This window comes from Carcharhinus amblyrhynchos, chromosome 1 (genome assembly GCF_965287045.1).
Source record: "Carcharhinus amblyrhynchos chromosome 1, sCarAmb.v2.hapA, whole genome shotgun sequence".
NCBI classification, from domain to species: Eukaryota; Metazoa; Chordata; class Chondrichthyes; order Carcharhiniformes; family Carcharhinidae; genus Carcharhinus; species Carcharhinus amblyrhynchos.
The window spans coordinates 38,604,018-38,624,698 of record NC_137324.1 but is presented as its reverse complement, the minus strand read 5'-3'; the positions used below and the strand labels follow the sequence as shown (position 1 = coordinate 38,624,698).

Genomic DNA, 20,681 nt, shown 5'->3' with positions numbered 1-20,681 from the left:
ATGTGAGTGCCATGTGATTGGAGTTATGAATTCCTCCCAATAATCCTTGTCGAGTTTGTAATTTTAACTTGGACAGTTTATAATTGCATACAAGTACAGAATGAGAGATAATTTGGCAATTTGAGATGCTACAAAAATAATTGAGATGAAGCAGCACTGTACAGATTGCACAGATGGGGGTGAAGGAAAAGTGCTGTCATATTGTTGACACACACTAAGAGTGATGAAAATGCTTGTTAGGCCACAGTTCGAGTACTGTGCGCAGTTCTGGTTGCTGCACTATAGGAAGGATGTGATTGCACTAGAAAGGGTGCAGAGGAATTCATCAGGTTGTCGCCAGGGCTGGAGTGTTTCAACTACGAAGAGAAGCTAGTTAGGCTGGGGTTTTCTCCTTAGAGCAGAGAAAGTCAAGGGGGGACCTTATCAAGGCATACAAAATTATGAAGAACATAGATAGGAAGAAACTTTTCCCCTTAATAGAGGGGTCAATAACTAGGGGGCATAGATTTAAGGTAAAAGACAGGAGATGTAGAGGGGATTTGAGGAAAATTTTTTTGCCCAGAGGGTGATGGGATTCAGGAATTAACTCCCTGAAAAGATGTGAGGCAGAAATCGTCACAACGTTTAAGGAGCACTTAGGTGAGTACGTGAAACTCCATAGCATACAAGGCTGCAGACCAAGTGTTGGAAAATGGGATTTGAATAAATAAGTGTTTGATGACCAGTGCAGGCACACTGGGTCGAAGGACCTAATTTTGTTCTATGACATTATTACAAATCAGCAGGTGTGAACTTTAAAGCTTCACAAATGCAGAGGGAAATATGTGTGAATTGTACATAATGACTAAAATCAAAAACACTGATTTCAACTTTTAAATTGTCATAATGTTTCGACTGTTGCTTTTAGGCTTGACGTTACTGCATGTTCAGATTCACTCAATATTACAAAGATACCTGTGGATCACCAGATGATGACCTTGTTCCTGTTAACACAGCTGTAACCAGCAATAACATTTTGTACTTCTCTTTGGCAGCTGGAGAAGTGTTCACAGGATTTGGGAAGTAGCACCAAGATGGTCGGCGCATCTGTGGCTAAGCTACTGAGTGCAGTCACACAAGGAAATGAGAATTACACTGGTATGTTGTGTTAATGTGGCACAGGAACTGCTGACGTAGTTCAAACAATTAAACGTGTTCAAGATCAAAACTGAGCTTGCAACCAAAGATGTTTGTTCAGTTATTAGCTTGGATCAGGATCTTCTCTCCGATCCGTTTTTAATTTTAACCCGAGCCACTATTTTTTCTGGCTGTTGAGCTTTTTTGCAAACGTATTTTACTCTTTTGCCCAAAATAATCACTATTTCCCTTGCCGCTTTTTGAAATGGGCTTAAGAAGCATTTATGTGTAAAGTTATATATGTGTGTATATAGTATATATCCATGTATACATTGTTAATGTGTTGGTTAATGGTTTTCCATGCAACTTTTCATTAATTCTTTTAGCCTGCTCGCACTTGAGAAATGGAACAGAAAATGAGTCAGAATGTCTTTGGCTTTTTCAGTTATTGAAATACTCTTACTTTCAAAAAATTGCTGACAAGTTAGGGTTCTGACCTGAGCTTGGAATAGTAGTAAGGCTGAATTAAGTTACCCATAACAGCAGCAATTAACTCTGGGTTTAACTATTAGCATAATTCAAGCAACTGACTAATATACATCAAGTTTAATATTGTTCTATCCTTACATGAGTTCCTTAGAACAACTTACGTGGCGAAAAACTGCAGCAGGCGACGGTGCAGAGGGACCTCGGGGTCCTTGTGCATGAGTCGCAAAAACCCAGCCTGCAGGTGCAGCAGGTGGTCAGGAAGGCGAATGGGATGCTGGCCTTCATCGCGAGGGGGATTGAATATAAAAGTAGGGAGGTCTTGCTGCGGCTGTATAGGGCATTGGTGAGGCCGCAGCTGGAGTACTGTGTGCAGTTTTGGGCGCCGCACCTGCGCAAGGATATTTTGGCCTTGGAGGGAGTGCAGAGGAGGTTTACTAGGCTGATACCAGAGTTGAGGGGGTTGAGCTATGAGGAGAGGCTGAATAAACTAGGCTTGTACTCGTTAGAGTTTAGAAGAATGAGGGGAGATCTCATTGAGACGTATAAGATGATGAATGGGATGGATAGGATAGAGGTGGAGAGACTCTTCCCGCTCAAAAAAGACAGTAGGACTAGGGGGCACAGCCTCAAGATAAAGGGGGGGCGGTTTAGAACGGAGTTGAGGAGGAACTTCTTCACTCAAAGGGTGGTGAATATCTGGAATTCTCTGCCCGTTGAAGTGGTGGAGGCTGCCTCGCTAAATATTTTTAAGAAGCGGGTTGATGGGTTTTTGATAAGAGAGGGGATTAAGGGTTATGGGGAGAGGGCGGGAAAGTGGAACTGAGCCACGACAGATCAGCCATGATCTTATTGAATGGCGGGTCAGGCTCGAAGGGCCAGATGGCCTACTCCTGCTCCTATTTCTTATGTTCTTATGCTTGTGTGTTGAATTTAACCTGGCAAAGTTTAAAGTCCTCCTATTCTGTACCTGTGTTGCACAGGTGATTCCAAGATAGATGGCAAAATGCATCATTGCACTGTTGCCATCTTTATTGTTTCCTTTCATTAGTGTAATCGTCTCTTGGCTTCACTACATGAAAATGGTGCCTCGCTATTCCATCTGATTGTATTTAACTCCATAAATGCCCTCTGTAACTCGAGAACACCCTGGGCCTTGCCAGAATTAGTCTTCCATTCTGAGCTGACACCTGAAAATGTGGCTTTTAGTCTTAATGCAACATTCCACTCTCCAGCTGCACCTTCAAAAGTACAGACCATTAACTTGCCTGTAACCCTGGCCAGATCCTTCTCCTTATTGCCACACTTGCTGTTCAGCATCTCTGTGTGAAAGTCGCCATAGCCCTAGATGACTAGGCTGCTCAGGGTGACCATACCTCAGACAAGGGGCAAGATTGAGAAGATGGGACCTTCATGAGTAACCTCAGCCGCTATGAGAGTTGAACCTGCACTCTCAGCATCGTTCTGCATCACAAACCAACCATCCAGCCAACTGAGCTAAACAACCCAAGTGAAAAGAACAAAAAAGGATTGACGAGGCAAAGCAAAGAGGCAGAAAACATATCTGGGAAAAGAAATCTGAATCATAGAGCAAAGGAGCCAGCAATGCTTAAATAAGAGAATAATAAGACAAAGCAGATTCTGAGAGAAGAGATTAGTATATTAGAAGCAACATATTTTGAGTATCATCAGGTGACCCTTTTAACAGGACTCAAATAAAGCAAATCGAAAATGTGCACTCTGTGCCAATTTGAAAAGCTAATATATAAATAAGTTTATATTGTGCATTGCAATAGATCATTCAACTTGTATAGTCCTAGTCCTAGCCCCTTTCAGCCTGGCTTCAAGTCCTCAATCCAAGCCAGGTTCTATCACCATCAGGCCCCGCCAGTCCCCTAGTGCCCCCAGTCTGGCCTGGTCCCCAAGGCCTGAGTATTGCCCGAAAGGATTTGCTATTTTATTTTTGAAAGAACTACTGATGCCAATTTATTGTAATTCCTGGATCTTCCAGGGTGCATTGGAGGTTTTCACTTAAGCTTGAAGCTGATTGTCTGCCCAGGTTTCCCATTCATTTCGTGGAAAAAAACATGTTCCCCATCAATTTCTACAAATCTCTAAAATTACTATCTGAGCATAAGACAATGAAGAAATATTCCAACGTGCAACAACATGCTTCCCTGCCTTTTTTGTAGGCAATAATAGTGTGTTTGTTTTTCTGAATTATTTCAAACTTCGCATATTAATTTCAGAGCCTTGCTTTCGATTTTCAGTGAAAATTGTTCTGCTGATTTTGTTTTAACTTGGAGAGGGGGGAGGGTGCTGTCTTCAGAGGTGTGGTCACAGCACATGCGATTCGAGAGTTCAAGCCAATAATTTGAATGCATCCATTGTTCAAGAAGGGCTTTATTCGGATGTTTAAAATTCATCTACCTTTGTGGCAGATATCCTTTTAGCTCGTGTCGGTTAAACTTGGGCTAACTAAAAATTTTTATTGGTTTCAGTCATGCCAATTTCTGACACTACCTGGTTTCCCCCCCCACCCCTCTTTCTGTCTGTCTCAGTGTAAACACAGGTTTTAGATGAAGGCAGGATTAGGCATGACTGTGATGACTTTGCAATGTTCTCTCCCTGAGAACACACCATCTGCTCCGCACTTCAGCGTCTAACATTCCAGTTTGTGAAGCTTCCCAATCGTAACTGTTACTTACGAGAATATTTCTTTGAAAGTGTTTGTTGTGACAGTGAGCTGAATCTTGTGCCCTCCCCCGTGGTGAGTTTGGAGAGCACTTGATGAGCCAGGAAGATACTGGGTGGGCACCCTGCCACCTCCCCTTCTCCCCCCTCGCCCCTGTTTTTGTCAAGGGCAGCGGTGGGATCGCCACGCAGGAAAGCCCTGGGGTGTGGGTGGGTGGGTGCTTGCAGGCTCCTGTTTGGTGGGAGGCGGCTGTCAGGGTCCCACATGTTCAGAGGTACACGATGCCTGATCGAAGGTCCCAGCATTGGGAAGTGAGGAGCACATTGCAAACCACTCCCTTGCTCTCTCTGCTGACTGTCCCCCACCTCATGACCCCCTGGCACAGTGGTTTGCATTGCTGCCTCACAGCGCTAAGGACCTGGGTTTGATCCTTGGCTTGGTCACTGTTTGTGTGGAGTTTGCACATTTTCCCCATGTCTGCGTGGGTTTCCTCCAGATTCTCCCATGGTCTGAAAGACGTGCTGGTTAGGTGCATTGACCCAAACAGGCGCCGGCCTGTGGCAACTAGGGATATTTCACAGTATAACAATGTCAATGTAAACCTTACTTGTGACAAATAAATAAACTTCACACCAACACTCACCTGTGCCTGGGTCTCTTGATTCTGGGCCTTGATGGGTGTAGTATAGGCAGCAACCACGACTTCCCTAGTGGTGCTGTATGGAAGAGCTACTAGCCTTTAATTGGCCACCAGCTCATGGTGGACAGGACTTGTGACCCAATGATCCTTGATCCTTAGCCTTCCACTAGCCTGTCAATTGCCCGAGTGACGTGACACAGCAGGGTTTCTAGGAGGCAGTGTTTGAGTCTTTCCCGCTCTGTAGCTGATGGCTAAAATCCCCATCTCCATGAGATTCTGCCCCTAGACTAAAATAAGCTAGTAGTTTTTTTTATTAATTTTGAGCACCGAGAACAAAAGAACAGCATTATTAAATGGGAGAAAAACTGAAGAAAGCTACAACACAGAGGGACTTGGAAGCACTTGCATACAAAACACAGGAAGCTAGCAGACAAGTACAGCAAGTAATCAGGAAGGCTTTTGGAATGTTAGCCCTTATTTCAAAGAGGTTGGAGTATATGAGCCGGGAAGTCTTGATGCAATTGTACAAGGTACTGGTGAGACCACATCTGCAGCACTGTGAGCTGTTTTGATCTCCTTATTTAAGGAAATATATTATTTAATTGGAGGCAGTTGAGAGAAGGTTCATAAGATGATCCCTGGTATAGAGGGATTGCCTTGTGACGAAAGGTTAAACAGGTTGGTACTCATTGCAATTGAGAAGAATGAGAGGTGATCTCATGGAAACATGTTGGATTTTTGAGGGGTTTGACAGGGTAAATGCTGAAAGGATGTTTCCACTCATGGGAGAGTCTAGGACCAGAAGGCTCATAATAAAGGGGCATCAGTTTAAGACTAAGATGAGGAGGAGTTTCTTCTGAGCATTGTGTCCTTGGAACTGGTTGCCATAGAGAGCTGTGGGGGCAGAGTCACTTTGTACGTTTAAGTCTGAGATGGATGGATTTTTGATCCGTAAGGGAATCCAGGGTTATGGGGAAAGGGCAGGACAGTGGATGTGAGGAATGTCAGATCAGCCAGGATCCTATTGAATGACAGAGCAGGCTTGAGGGGCTGAATGGCCTACTCCTGTTTCAATTTCTTATAGCCTTATGAATGTGATTGCTTCACATTTTTATGTGAGGGCTTGCCTTAGATGCTTAGAATTTTCCAGAAAATAAATTTACTAACCGTAGTCAGCTTCTCATCTAAAGACATATGTTCAGTGAGCTTCTCCTCTATTCAGCGCTGTTCTAAAAGAAAATCTTGCCACCTGGTTATTTCAAAACTTATTTTCATCAGATTGGGATATCCTGCACTGTTATTTGCTTGGCCCATCCAGCTGTAAGAGGAAGTTGGAGGGTAAACCACTGCAGGGCATACATTTATTACATGTCATCTCTGCTCTTTCGCTTCCTTTCTTGCAAGTCTTGTTATTGCTCAGGCAAGTAAAAGTGGAGAAGTTTTATTAGCTGTTGGTCCCAAGAAGATGACCTTTACATTGATGCATCCTCCAGCTGAGCAGATGTTTAGTCACCCAACCAAATGCATTAATGATGGCCATTATTGATATCAGCATGTCATTGACAGCTGTAACAATACATGGAACTCCCGGGATTGCTTCGCGTGCTGTTTATGAACCGGAAACGGCTGCCCAAACATGCCTGACAGGAAGAGAATTTAATTACAGGAAACTTTAACATTCAGTCTAAGGCCTACTATAGAAGCACAAGAACTCTCAAAAACCTGCTGAAATTAACTGAACTCTTAGCTGCAAAATCCAGGGATGTTCTAATGTTGTGACTTTATCAGCTTATAGAAAAATGTTCAGGACGGCACCTCCTGCTCAGTGAGTAACCATGTTACTTAATATGTTATTGAGTCACGCTAACCAAGGGTGTACTCACTGTATCATAAGACCATTAGGTATAGGAACAGAATAAGACCATTTGGACCTGTTCTGCCATTCAATGATGGCTGATATGATTCTCATTCCCATTCTCCTGACTTCTCCCCAGAACCATTGATACCCTTATTGATCAAGAACCCATCTGTCTCTGTCTTAAGGACACTCAATAACCCGGCCTCCACCGCTCTCTGTGACAATGAGCTCTACAGATTCACCAGCCTTTGGCTGAAGAAATTCCCCCCCGATCTCGGTTTTAAAGGAGCACCCCTTCTCTCTGAGATTGTGCCTTCGAAGTCTGGTCTCTGCCACTAGTGGAAGCATCCTCTCCACATCCACTTATTTAGGCCTTGCAGTATTCTGTACGTTTTTCATCCTTCTGAACTCCAAGTATAAACCCAGACCCTCAACCACCCCTCATATGACAAACCCTTCATTCCTGGGATCATTCTTGCGATCATGATGGCTGTTTATATAGGTTTACCTTATCTTTGCCAAGATTCAGGGTGTCAGGATAAATGGAGAAGGAAAATAACTGACAAGTGCCCTCTGCATTCCTGGGCAATGGGGGAAAAAAAACAAAACCAATTTGGATTTCTGCTCCTGGTTACAACATGACAAGCCCCAGCTGAAATTTTCTTTATTCAGTTACTGTATTTCTTGCAAATAAAGGAAGGGTCAAGGGCAGCAGACTAGTTCAGTCAGGCAGCAAGGTCTTTGCAGGCTTGGAGGGCCGAAAGGCCTGTTCCTGCGCTGTAATTTTTTTTGTTTGTTCTTTATTGCCACTGGAGAGATGGCAAACAAACTTAAAGGCTGAATTCATGTCAAGGAAAAGAAACATAAATTTTATTTAATTCTGTGTACGAAGATAGATGTTGAGCAACATAATACTAACACAAAAGTACTTGCATGGAAGCGACCACATTGCTTTTACAGTTAATCAAATATGAGGAGGAACATAGAATCCCTACATGAAAAAAGCCCATCAAGTATGCATTGACCACTGCCTTAGTAATTACTTATCAAAATTCGCTGGACTCTGGCGAAGTGCTGGAAGATTGGAAAACGGCTAATGTTATGCCGCTGTTCAAAAAAGGTAGCAGACAAAAGGCAGGAAATTATAGGTCGGTTAGTTTAACATCCGTAGTTGGAAAAATGCTAGAATCCGTCATCAAAGAAGAAATAGCGAGACACCTAGAAAAGAACAGTTTGATCAAGCAGACGCAACACGGATTCGTTAAGGGGAAGTCATATTTAATGAATTTATTGGATTTCTATGAGGATGTGACTAGTGTGGTAGACAGAGGGGAACTGGTGGATGTGGTGTTTTTAGATTTCCAAAAGGCGTTTGATAAGGTGCCTCACAAAAGGTTGCTGCAAAAGGTTAGGGTGCACGGAGTTGGGGGTAAGGTGTTAGCGTGGATAGAGGATTGGTTGTCTAATGGGAAGCAGAGAGTTGGAATCAATGGGTGCTATTCTGGTTGGCAGTTGGTGACTAGTGGAGTGCCGCAGGGATCGGTGCTGGGGCCTCAACTATTTACCATTCACGTAGACGATCTGGAGGAGGGGGCTGAGTGTAGGGTAACAAAATTTGCTGATGACACGAAGATGAGTGGAAAAGCAAATTGCGTGGAGAGTGTGGAAAGTCTGCAGAGAGATCTGGATAGGCTGAGCGAGTGGGCGAGGACCTGGCAGATGGAGTATAACGTTAGCAAATGTGAGGTTATCCACTTTGGTAGAAATAGTAGGAGGGATTATTACTTGAAGGGTGAACAGCTGCAGCATGCTACAGTGCAGAGGGACCTGGGGGTCCTTTTCACGAATTGCAAAAACTCAGTCTGCAGGTGCAGCAGGTGATCAAGAAGGCGAATGGAATGTTGGCCTTTATAGCGAGGGGGATTGAATATAAAAGCAGAGAGGTCTTGCTACAACTATACAGGGTACTGGTGAGGCCGCAACTAGAGTACTGTGTGCCGTTTTGGTCCCCTTATTTGCGAAAGGATATATTGGCCTTGGAGGGAGTACAGAGAAGGTTCACCAGGCTGATACCAGAGATGAGGGGGTTAGCCTATGAGGAGAGATTAAATAGACTGGGCCTGTACTCGTTGAAGTTTAGAAGGCTGAGGGGGGATCTTATAGAGACTTACAAGATAATGAAGGGGCTAGATAGGGTAGAGGTAGAGAGAATCTTTCCGCTTAGAAAGGAAACCAGAACAAGAGGGCACAGCCTCAAAATAAGGCGGGGGGGTGCAGTTTAGAACACAGTTGAGGAGGAACTTCTTCACTCAAAGGCTGGTGAATCTCTGGAATTCTCTGCCCATTGAAGTGGTGGAGGCTACCTCACTGAATTTGTTTAAGTCATGGGTAGATAGATTTCTGATAGAGGAGGGAATTAAGGGTTATGGGGAGCAGGCGGGAAAGTGGAACTGATCCACTTCAGATCAGCCATGATCTTATTGAATGGCGGGGCAGGCTCGAAGGGCTAGATGGCCTACTCCTGCTCCTATTTCTTATGTTCTTATGTTGTTGTACTTATCCAGCTTCCTTTGCAATAAATACATTGAACGGAATACATAGTAGTGAAATTACTGTCTGTTCTATAGTGCTGCAAGATTTGAGTTCTTCAACACTTCTATTTGACCATGATGCCCCACACAGTTGATTAGCCTGCTTAGCATTCTTTGTTTAGACTCGCTCCCGAAGAATTACCTGATGGGTGGGTGACTGTCAAAAAACATGTGATGCTGAAATACGCCCTAATAAGTTTTGAACAAAGCAATAGAAATTTCTGTTCTTCCTTGTGACACAATCATTTACAAGTACCAAAGTCAGATGAGTATTATAAACATCGGCGTGCTTTTATCCCTCCCTCTTTCAGGATTGGCCTCAAGGGAAGTGGCTCAAGCATTAAAAGCCCTGGGCTCAGCTGCACGTGGTGTTGCAGCCAACACTGCTGACCCCCAAGCACAGAATGCCATGCTGGAATGTGCAGGTGATGTTATGGATAAATCGAGTAATCTAATTGAAGAGGCCCGGAAAGCTATGGCAAAGCCAGGTGATCCAGAAAACCAGCAGCGACTGGCACAGGTTTGTGTGCTTAAACTTGACCGTATTCATTCATTTTTAACCCTGCCTTCGCCTGTACAACCACATCTCTACCAAAAGTGTAGAGGTGGATGGAGGCATTCTCACCAGTGCTGTTCTAGCTAGGGCTTAGATTTAAATTTGAGGCAAAGTTGTGTCTATTGTGTACCTGGGTCTAATGTTAGGACAAGTGGAGAGGGCTGGTTGTTACTGGCTGTTCTCCATCACATGCCTCCCTTATCTTGATCCACAAGTAAACAAGTTTATCAAATTTATCATTTTAAATTATTATTCTATTTCCTTTATAACATATTCTGCCTTTAAAATGTCTTTTGCTAATTACATTTGCTGCATTTCAATCCACTAGCAAGCTGTTTAAGCATGATTTTTTACAATTCAGCTGGATTTTGAAAGGAGCTAGTTATGCTTTACAGACTAGAATTTCGTGCTATATGAGAGTGTAGCTGTGGCCAGTCTGCTTACCACCTTTTGCAGCAGTTCAGTTGTGCTTTAACTTTAAAAACAGAACTTAGGCCCCCTAAATTTGATATGAAACAAGTGATATACCAAAAAGCAGGGAACACGTTTTCTACGTTGAAAAATCACCTCTGGTGAATTGGAATCTTGCAAGAGCCTTTACATCACTGCATGTTGTAGAGGCAAAGCCAGCATTTTTCCAAGGTTAGTTTATGTTCTAGAGTATGTGCATTGTATTTTCTTCAGCACACCTTTTATGTCTTTGGCATAATATTAAAGAAATGCATCTAAAGTCAACCCACAGGTGTTAAGATGGCCTTTTGTATATAGAAAGAAACAAATAGTTAAACGTGTACTGATGGACTACAAGTGCATCTTGTCCATTTTTCTTCCCACAGGTGGCAAAGGCTGTATCGAATGCTCTAAACAGATGTGTGAACTGTTTGCCAGGCCAAAGGGATGTGGATGCAGCTTTGAGAACTGTTGGAGAAGCCAGTAAGAGGCTACTTGCAAACTCAGTAAGTAGCCGAGGCAACTTGCAAATAAAGCTGATTATGCGAAGTTACGATGCATTTTAAATGTATCTGTTGATGAGAGAGGTGTTCGCCGAGAGGACGCCACTTCAGACAAGAGACATTTGTAGAACCCCAAGAGTAATGAACTTATTTCTCTAAAATTTTGAAGGCAGTTTTGCTGACAGCTTGAGATCTCTATGAAATTGGCCAACTATTTAAACTTCAGTTCGAAAGTTTTAGAGCCTTCTCGTTCTCGTAACACTGAACCTCGCAGGTCTTAGAATTTTGAGATGTTGAACCTTGTAAAATGGGGAGTCGTTTTTAGTTGTATTATGTATTGTGGCCATGCTAAATTGCCCCTTAGTGTCTGGGGAATCTAGCTAGAGTAAATGCATAGGGTTACGGGGATAGGGTTTGGGTGGGATTGTGGTCAGTGCAGACTCGATGGGCCGAATGGTGGCCTCCTACGCTATAGTATTCTATCAAAGTCAGCACGATTCTATGAAAGTAATCCCTCGTATGAAATCTTTTGCCCAATGCTGAACATATTGGTGTTTAGAATGCAATTTGAAAGTTTTATTTGTGTATGTGGCAAGTTAAGGGGATTGTGTTATGGAGTAAATAATTGAATCAATTTTTAGTTCCCGCCAAGTTCCAAGAATTTCCAAGAGGCTCAAGGACATCTTAATCAGGCAGCAGTTGGTTTGAATCAATCTGCCAACGAGTTGGTGCAAGCATCTCGTGGAACCACGCAAGATCTAGCAAAGGCTTCTGGCAAATTTGGCAACGACTTTGATGAATTCCTACAGGCTGGCATTGAAATGGCTGGACAGTCCAAGGTAAGGAAAATGGTGGGAAGCAGGACAAAAAAAATGCAACTTCTAGGCTGAAGTTTTAAAACTTCCAAAGAAATCCAACTTCAAAATTTCAAAACTGCGCCCTCTCTGTGATATCAGTATGTTGTTGTTGTGTAAAGTGCTCTTGTAACATCATTACAGCGTTAGTGTAAGCCTACTTGTGACTAATAAATAAACTTTACTCTTAGGGCTAGTATGCTGAGATTTGACATTTACAGTAAACTTCAATAAGAAAATTCTTGTCATAGAATAACATCAGCAAAAATTATCATTAATTTAGAACGCTAACTAACAGGGTTCATTGTACAACAAAGATTTGTACTTGACATTCCTCTAGTTGAGGCACTGCAAGATACTGTCTTTCCCATGGATTTAAGGACTTCTGGGATCTTCTCGATTTCTGGGACTTCTGGGATTTTTCCTTTTTTTTCTGGGACTTCTGAGATTTTCTCCTTTTGGTCCCCAGAGCTTACTCTCTTTATTCTCAAAATTGTGAAGATTCTATCTTTGTTAACTTAATTTGTGATGTGGAGATGCTGGACTAGGGTGGGGGGGTACAGTAAGAAGTTTCACAACACCAGGTTAAAGTCCAACAGGTTTATTTGGTATCATGGGCTTTTGGAGTATTGCCCCTTCATCACCTGCTCACCTGATGAAGGACCAGTGCTCTGAAAGCGCATAATACCAAATAAACCTGTCTGACTTCAATTTGGCACTGTGCTCAACTTAATTCAAACATATATACAAAAACCTCTATACAGCTTTAAAACTTCAAAATTTGCAGTCTATCTATTTCCTAGCCATTTCTTGCATGCTTTCTTTCTCTTATCTACAATTGTTGCTAAGATTTGAAGGTAGCCTTCATTTTCTTAAAGCATCTACCTCTAGTCTTAATACTGAATTCTACTACAAACTGATACTTTGGACTCATTGCAGCAAATCTCTAGCCTCACTTTTGCATTCTTGACAGCAAGCCCAAACCTATATTTACCTCAGTCAGCTCCCCTGTTGACTGGCACGAACATAATTCCTAACTCTCCTGGTAAGGTTCCCGTCTTAGCAATAGTCTCAGGAGACTTGCTACAAATACAGAAATCCCAGTGCTGCTGCACCAAATTTTATACTCCCTTTTCAGGCAGCATCCAACCCAAACCTGAGCGTCTGTGTAAATACATATAATAACTTTTCCCAAATATTTCTAACTTCTGACCAATGGAAAGTGAGCTCACCACTTCCCTACAACAAGGTAACCTCAACTAACATCCTATGTTTGTAAGTCTTGGCAATGGGAGAATTATTTGCAGCTTCCAAGAAACTAACATTGACGTTTTGTCAGCCAGCTGGGGAGCGTCAGCACGATATTCATTTGCCAAGGCCCATCCCGTCCATATTTAACATCCACTTCCACCTTTTACCCTTTTCTTACAGCCCTCTGATACCGGAGTTGAGGGGGGTGAGCTATGAGGAGAGGCTGAATAAACTGGGCTTGTACTCGTTAGAGTTTAGAAGAATGAGGGGAGATCTCATTGAGACGTATAAGATGATGAATGGGATGGATAGGATAGAGGTGGAGAGACTCTTCCCGCTCAAAAAAGACAGTAGGACTACGGGGCACAGCCTCAAGATAAAAGGGGGGTGGTTTAGAACGGAGTTGAGGAGGAGCTTCTTCACTCAAAGGGTGGTGAATCTCTGGAATTCTCTGCCCGTTGAAGTGGTGGAGGCTACCTCACTAAATATTTTTAAGACGCGGGTTGATGGGTTTTTGATAAGAGAGGGGATTAAGGGTTATGGGGAGAGGGCGGGAAAGTGGAACTGAGCCACGACAGATCAGCCATGATCTTATTGAATGGCGGGGCAGGCTCGAAGGGCTAGATGGCCTACTCCTGCTCCTATTTCTTATGTTCTTATGTTATGTTCTCTTCTAGTCCCAGGCCATTCTTTTCAGCCAATCGCTATCCCTGTTTTGACTTCTGTTTGCTGGCAATGCCAGAATCGCTGAAGCCCAAATGCAGCATGTGTCATGACCACAAACTCAGTTCACTTCTGTGAAACTACCTTACAGTATTTTATACTTAGCGATGCCAGCTTAAAGGAGTCATAACATTTCAATCATACATACAAATTAATACTTTCCATCACTAAACTTGTATGGTACAGTTTGTGTAATTACAAGGCTCAATTTAACAATGTGTCAATAACAACAAGTAGCATGTCACTCCTGATTTAAAATACAGGGTTATTAGATGGCCTATATTTAGGGATTGGGGGGATTTTGCCTAATCTCATTTTGGTTGCTTTCAGGAGATTTGGAGTTTTTCTATTTACAATCTTGGATATGACAGCTCAGAATGGAATAACTGGATGGCTTTGCTGGTGCTAGCTTTCAACTTGCTACCTACATAGGGCAGCACAGTGATTAGCACCACTGCCTCACAGCGCCAGGGACCCAGGTTCGACTCCTGGCTTGGGTCATTGTGTGAAATCTGCACATTCTCCCCACGTCTGTGTGGGTTTCCTCTGGGTTCTCTGGTTTCCTCCCACAACGTGAAAGACATGCTGGTTAGGTGAATTGGCCATGCTGAATTCTCCCTCTATGTACCCATACAGGTGCTGGAGTGTGGCAACTAGGGGATTTTCAGAGTAACTTCATTGCAGTGTTAATGTAAGCCTGCTTGTGACACTGATAAATAAATTTTAAACTTTATCTAAAAGTACCCTTCCTAAGTAATTTTCCACTTTCACATACAGTTACAAATTCCTTTTTAATTTGATGTCAGTCTGAATAACCACTTTTTGGAAAAACATTTCTAATAGTCCCCAATGCGAAAACATTCCTTCTCGTTCCCCTTCACCTTTTTATTTGTAATTTTGTGTTTACGGTTCTTGTTTTTTTTTTGCCAGCCCTTTTTTAAAGAAAAATTCAAGTTTCAATTGGTTCTTTACATCTTGTATCCACCCTTTTGAAGATTTAATGAATTTTTGGGGTTGTTACTGGTGTCAAACCCAGTAACTTCACATATCGTATTGGCCTGTGTTTCACCCTCTGTGTTCGGAAATTGAGCCAAATCTGGACAGATCTGCAAAGTGCCAGATTCAGTCACCAGTTTGATGTGTTAGTTGATCATAGCCTTGATAACAATGCAACGGAAAATCAACCAACATTCCTGCTGCTGTTCATTGAGGCCTATGCATGTGAGCATGTGTGAATGTCAGATGAGAACAGATCTGTACCCAACTGAGACTCCCATCACTTCCCATTTCTCCCAGCCCCATTTGGCCTGTCCTGTGAAAAGGCACTGTGTGGAGGGATGAGGGTGTCCATTGATGTGACAGCATTCCTGTGATTAATGGCAATTCACCAAATTATTTGATAGTGACCAATACCTGAACCAGGGTTTTAGGGGAAAAGGGTACCACACCAACGAGAGAGCAAAATTGTAAATTTCACTTGGAATCTGTTCAAATTTTCTTTAATCATTAGTTGAATGATAGTATGTACGTCTACGCAGAGTTTTAGTTTTAGTTGTCACTTAATCTTTGTACCTTCACAGGATAAAGAAGACAAGGCTCAGGTGATTGGAAACCTGAAGAGCATTTCAATGGCATCAAGCAAACTGCTATTGGCAGCTAAAGCGCTCTCTGCTGACCCAACAGCTCCTAACATCAAGAATCAACTTGCTGCAGCTGCACGGTAAGCATGATTTTTGGTTTGATTTAATTTATTATTGTCACATGTATTAGTGTACAGTGAAAAGTAATGTTTCTTGCATGCTATACAGACAAAGTACATTCTTCATAGAGAAGGAAACAAGAGTGCAGAATGTAGTCTTAATCATAGCTAGGGTGTAAAAAAAAGATCAACTTAATACAAGGAGATCCATTCAGAAGTTTGATGGCAGCAGGGAGGAAGCTGTTCTTGAGTTGATTGGTACATGACCTCAGACTTTTGTATCTTTTTCCCAACAGAAGAAGGTGGAAGAGTGTATGTCTGGGGTGCATGGTGTCCTTAATTATGCTGGCTGCTTTTCGAAGGCAGTGAGAAGTGTAGACACTGTCAATAGGTGGGAGGCTAGTTTGAGTAATGGATTGGGCTTCATTCACGACCCTTTGTAGTTTCTTGCAGTCTTGGACAGAGCAGAAGCCATGCCAAGCATGACATGAGTAATTACATATACTTTGTCTTTTGCTTCCTTACATGGCCAAATTTCAGCAACCCAACGTTGTTTGCCATGAATCCCACATGGTAACAGTCGTGAGTGAGCCATGGAACTGTCAAAATGGATCGTGCACATACTACAAAAGTTAGAGAAAAAAATAAAAGCTGCTGGAAACGCAAAGCAGTTTGCATAGCAGTTGTCATTTGTATTCAGGGAAACTGGTTTCAGAAAAAAAGTACAGCATGTTCCTTTAGGACTAAAGCAAACAGTTGTTAAATTGAGCAGCTTTCTAAAATAAGGCAAAACAGAACATTGGGAGTGCCTCTACATAGGCATTGCTGTCAAAGAGGCCAAACCTTTGCATCTTGTCCAAGCCATAGTTCAAACCTTTGCAACCTCCTATTCTTTGTGAATATTTTGCCTAAAGCAAACACCGAGTGTTCCGAGTCCTTTCCTGAAGACCCCCTGCTCAAGAAAGCTGCTGATTTGCAATCAGTTGATACCTTCAATAAAAACTTGACTGGCATGAATCAGAAAATCAAACATCAAATAATTCTGCTTGATTTTAGTGCTTTGTTTATAGAAAAGGAAGTTAGTTTTGTATAAAATTAGGATTAATTGGGGTAGTAGGGTTTAATTCTTCGGCATTAGGATAATACACAAAGATAGGTAAATTTTGAACAGTAAAGGAATTAAGGGTTATGGTGAGTTGGGGGAGTAAGTGGAGCTGAGTCCATGAAAAGATCAGCCGTCTATTAAGTATTCAAGTAATATTGAAGCACCACCAAGTGAATCATTGTGAATAAGTGAATCTTATTGAATGGTGGAGTAGGCTGGAGGGGCCAGATGGCCTGCTCCTGCTCCTCGTCCTTATTAAAATGGATTCATCCATATATCATAAAATAGACATGTAGAAATTTAAAATCCAGCCCTTACAGATCAGAGTACACTTTGCAAAAGGTGCAACACATCTGTGCTTTTAATGTAGCTTCAAATAAGAATTTTACATACAATGTAGTGAATACTTGTATTTTGCATGTTTCCTCATGTAATGTAGTGCTGTTACTGAAAGCATCAATCAGCTGATTACCATGTGTACACAGCAAGCTCCTGGACAGAAGGAGTGTGATAATGCTCTTCGTGAGCTCGAGGTAGGTAACAAACTTTTGCCATTTAACCTTGTAAAGATCTTTGAAGGATTTTGTTTCTGTTTAAAGCTGCAATTTCTGCATAATTGTTTCTTAGATCACTATTAAATATTCAAGTGATATTGAAGCACCTCCAAGTGAATCGTTGTTTCACTTGAAGCTTTTTTGAGGCCCTTTTGACTGCTTGTATGCACTGGCTGTACCTTGCCGGGAGTTTGGGGCATGATAACAGCAATTGCCAAATGGTAGATGATGCTGTCTTATTGTGATCAGATTTAGGAAGTAAATACTTCCAACAGCTGGACTTAAATTTACCTAAATCTGTGGAGCAGCCAGATCTCAAATGGGTACATAATCAGCAGGAAGAAAAGGCCTTAAGTTTTTGTAAAGCACACATTTTTAAAAAAACAAGTAAAATCAGACTTTTAACCTTCATGTTCACAAACTGAGATTAGAACTCAAAGGAGGAAATGGTGCTTCAGTTGTTCAGAGCCTTGATCCCACCCTATATTCAGTTTTTGAAAAGACGAATTTGATGTCCACGGTTTGATTCTGAGGGCAAAAATTTGGCGTGTACATATTTTCCTTCAGCTGTCTAAACTCAGTGTTTAAAATGATAAAGGCATTTGATGCAGTCCAAACAGAGGAGTTGAGTTACAAGACTCTGGTGCTGGCAGGAGGGCGAAATTGCAACACGAGAGGTTTGAGGGGCCAGTTGCCGTTGTAAGCGTGAACGTAAAAATTTATAATGAGAAGTGGTGATGGAAGTAAATGCAGACAAATGATCTTTAATATTGTTTTTGGAACAGCCAGTTCTGAAAGCTAGTGGCTTTGGCTACAAATAAACCTGTTGGACTTTAACCTGGTGTTGTGAGACTTCTTACTACCAAACTTTCTGCCACTGGAAACAGGTTCTCCTCGTTTAATCATGCCAATGTTGTCCATGATCTTCCATGCCTGTTTGGAATCTGCTGTAAGGAGAACAATCAACTTCTCCCATCTCACCACTTCATCCATGGTGCCTGAACTAATGAATTTCATCTGCACCCCCAGGAAGCCTCTATTCAAATTGTGGTGCTCAGAATAGGGCAAGGTAGCCTGAATCTTATAGATACAATGACAGTTAAGCTGTGAGCATTCACCAGGTTATTGCTGTAATGCTGTCTGCTACTTTGGGTGTCTGAATTAGTGCCATTAAACGTGGAAATGTGAAATTTTCTGTCTGATTCCATGCTGGTCTCAGTGTGCTTTTAAAGCCCTTGATGATGGAAATCTTAAAAATTACTTGAACTAACGTGAACTACCACTTTTCACACTATTTCACCCCTTGCAAAACACACTTAAAACAGTTTAGTTTTGATGAATGAGCTGTAAGTAGGTTTTTAACAGCTGTAATTTACAGGGGATTTTTGTAGTAACTTCATTGCACTGTTAATGGAGACTACTTGTGACAAATAAACTTTTAAGTCAGAATTACTGCTAGACATCTCGGTTGCTGATAAATTAATTTTGTAGAATGCCAAACTTCCTTTCTTTTGTACTCTTGGCCTCTGTTTAGAAAACCTAGGATCATCATGGACTATTTTAACATTTTCTCAATTTGTCCTGCCACCTTCAGAGTGTATGTGCACTCCTGCCCCTGCATATTCTTTGAAAACGGTACCATTTAATGTTTCCTGCCTCTCCTCCATATTCTCATATATCAAAATATATCACTGTGAAATCTCATCCGCCCTGTGTTTGCCCTTTTCATCAGTCCTCCTTTAGTCTGTGTCAGAAGGCCATGGGAAAAGTGAGCTGGAGTCAGCCATTTGACGTTTTGAATCTGCTTCAACATTCAACAAGACATGATTGTATCTCACCTTGGCATTCCTGGGCTCAGTCCTATCCCTCAATTGCTTTAGTACCCAAAACAAATTATCAACCCCTGTCTTGAAGATACTCAGTAGCTAGCATCTCCAACATTGTGGGGTGGAAAATTTGGAGAATTCCAAGGAGTCTCAACCTTTTGGGTGAACAAACTTCTCCTCATCTTGGTCTTAAATGGCCAACTCATAGTGGCATAGTGGTTAGCACGGCTGCCTCACAGTTCCAGGGACCCGGGTTCAATTCCCAGCCTGGGTCACTGTCTATGTGGAGTTTGCACATTCTCCCTGTGTCTGCATGGATTTCCTTCAGGTGCTCCAGTTTCCTCCCACAGTCCAAAGATGTGCACGTTAGGTTGATTGGCCGTGCTAAATTGATCCTTAATGTCACTGGATGCATAGGTTAGAAGGATTAGCAGGAGTAACGGGGATAAGGCCTAGGTGGGATTGTTGTCGGTGCAGATACGATGGGCTGAATGGCTGCCTCCTGCATTGCAGGGTTTTTATTCTCCTTATTCTGAGAGTGACCCTTTTATGTTCTAAATTCCTTTTACCATTCCCCTGAGTCTGAGCGTTTTTCATTATCAGCAACTTGGAAATTTTGTCCTGTAGCAGAGTATCAGATCATTTCATATATAGAGTAACAGGAGCAGTTGTCTGAAAACCAGTCCCTGAGGAACACCTCTGTATACTTGCCTTCAGTCTGAAAAAGAACACGTTACCACTTCTCTCTGCTTTCCATCCCTTTTTCCAATTTTTAGTATCCATGCTGTATTGACCCTTTTATATGTATAACTTTTGAAAATTGAATAGATGCTTTTATTCAATGTTTTGGATGACCAAATGAATTCACATGTTCACTTAATTACCAGACTTTTTTAAAAAAATTCAATTGCTACCAAATAAAAACTATTACTAGTCAGTACATATTGCCAAAACTCTCCTTTTGGCTGTCGAAGGAGATTGAGACCTGCCAACTTTCTTGCTGAGTAATGAAGTTCTTACTTGGACACGGGAAGAAGTGCCTTGTGTTAGTAGGCTCTAACTGAGAAATTTAGTGTCTTTCTGAATCTGAAGAAAAACCAGATTTAAAAATAAATTGACTTTCCACAGCTGCAGGCTGTGTATCAGCCATGATCTTATTGAATGATGGAGCAGGCTCAAGAGACCGAGTGGCCTACTCCTCCTCTTCATATGGTCCTCAGCTGTAGAATTCCAGAAAGTTTTAGCTACTGGGTTTTCGTTGACTGCATGAGATATGTGCATTGTAGACTTAATACTAACCCGACAGTCTCAGTATAAAACCAGCTTATAGTTCCGTCACACGATTTGTTTGTACTAAATGTACATTATGCTGTTACTTTCTTACGCTCTCAAAGCAGTGGGAAGAACTGCTCCCTCTGTTCCAGCCATCGTGACTTATTTAAAAGCATATTTGTATATTTTATAAATGTCAATAAGATAACACTCAATTCACACCAATCTTTTCAACGTTGTGATCATGAGAACTGCAGAAGTGATTAACATGATTAATGCATAGTAGCCATGATGTAGAACTGTTGTGTTGCAGTTAGCTGAACTACTATGTATTTGCTGGGTTCCTTTACCCGTGGAATATCATGTAAACCTGAAATGTGCTTTTCTTACAGACTGTCCAAGGAATGCTTGACAATCCCACTGAGGCCGTCAATGACTTGTCTTACTTTGATTGCATTGACAGCGTGATGGAAAATTCCAAGGTATCTATGTTTTTTGTTCT

The 20,681-nt window shown here is 41.9% G+C and overlaps 1 protein-coding gene across 4 annotated transcripts in view; it reads left to right on the top strand.

The window, feature by feature from the left end:
• Positions 1 to 20,681, top strand: part of LOC145357408 (talin-1) — a 251,244-nt gene that overhangs the window by 175,535 nt on the left and 55,028 nt on the right. For all 4 annotated transcript variants that reach the window (XM_080210771.1, XM_080211034.1, XM_080210857.1 and 1 more), the window contains 7 exons: positions 1,035 to 1,137; positions 9,698 to 9,906; positions 10,779 to 10,898; positions 11,537 to 11,734; positions 15,304 to 15,443; positions 16,967 to 17,060; positions 20,572 to 20,661. In XM_080210771.1, coding sequence (XP_080066897.1) covers positions 1,035 to 1,137; positions 9,698 to 9,906; positions 10,779 to 10,898; positions 11,537 to 11,734; positions 15,304 to 15,443; positions 16,967 to 17,060; positions 20,572 to 20,661 — 954 coding nt within the window. The remainder of the gene's footprint in view (positions 1 to 1,034; positions 1,138 to 9,697; positions 9,907 to 10,778; positions 10,899 to 11,536; positions 11,735 to 15,303; positions 15,444 to 16,966; positions 17,061 to 20,571; positions 20,662 to 20,681) is intronic.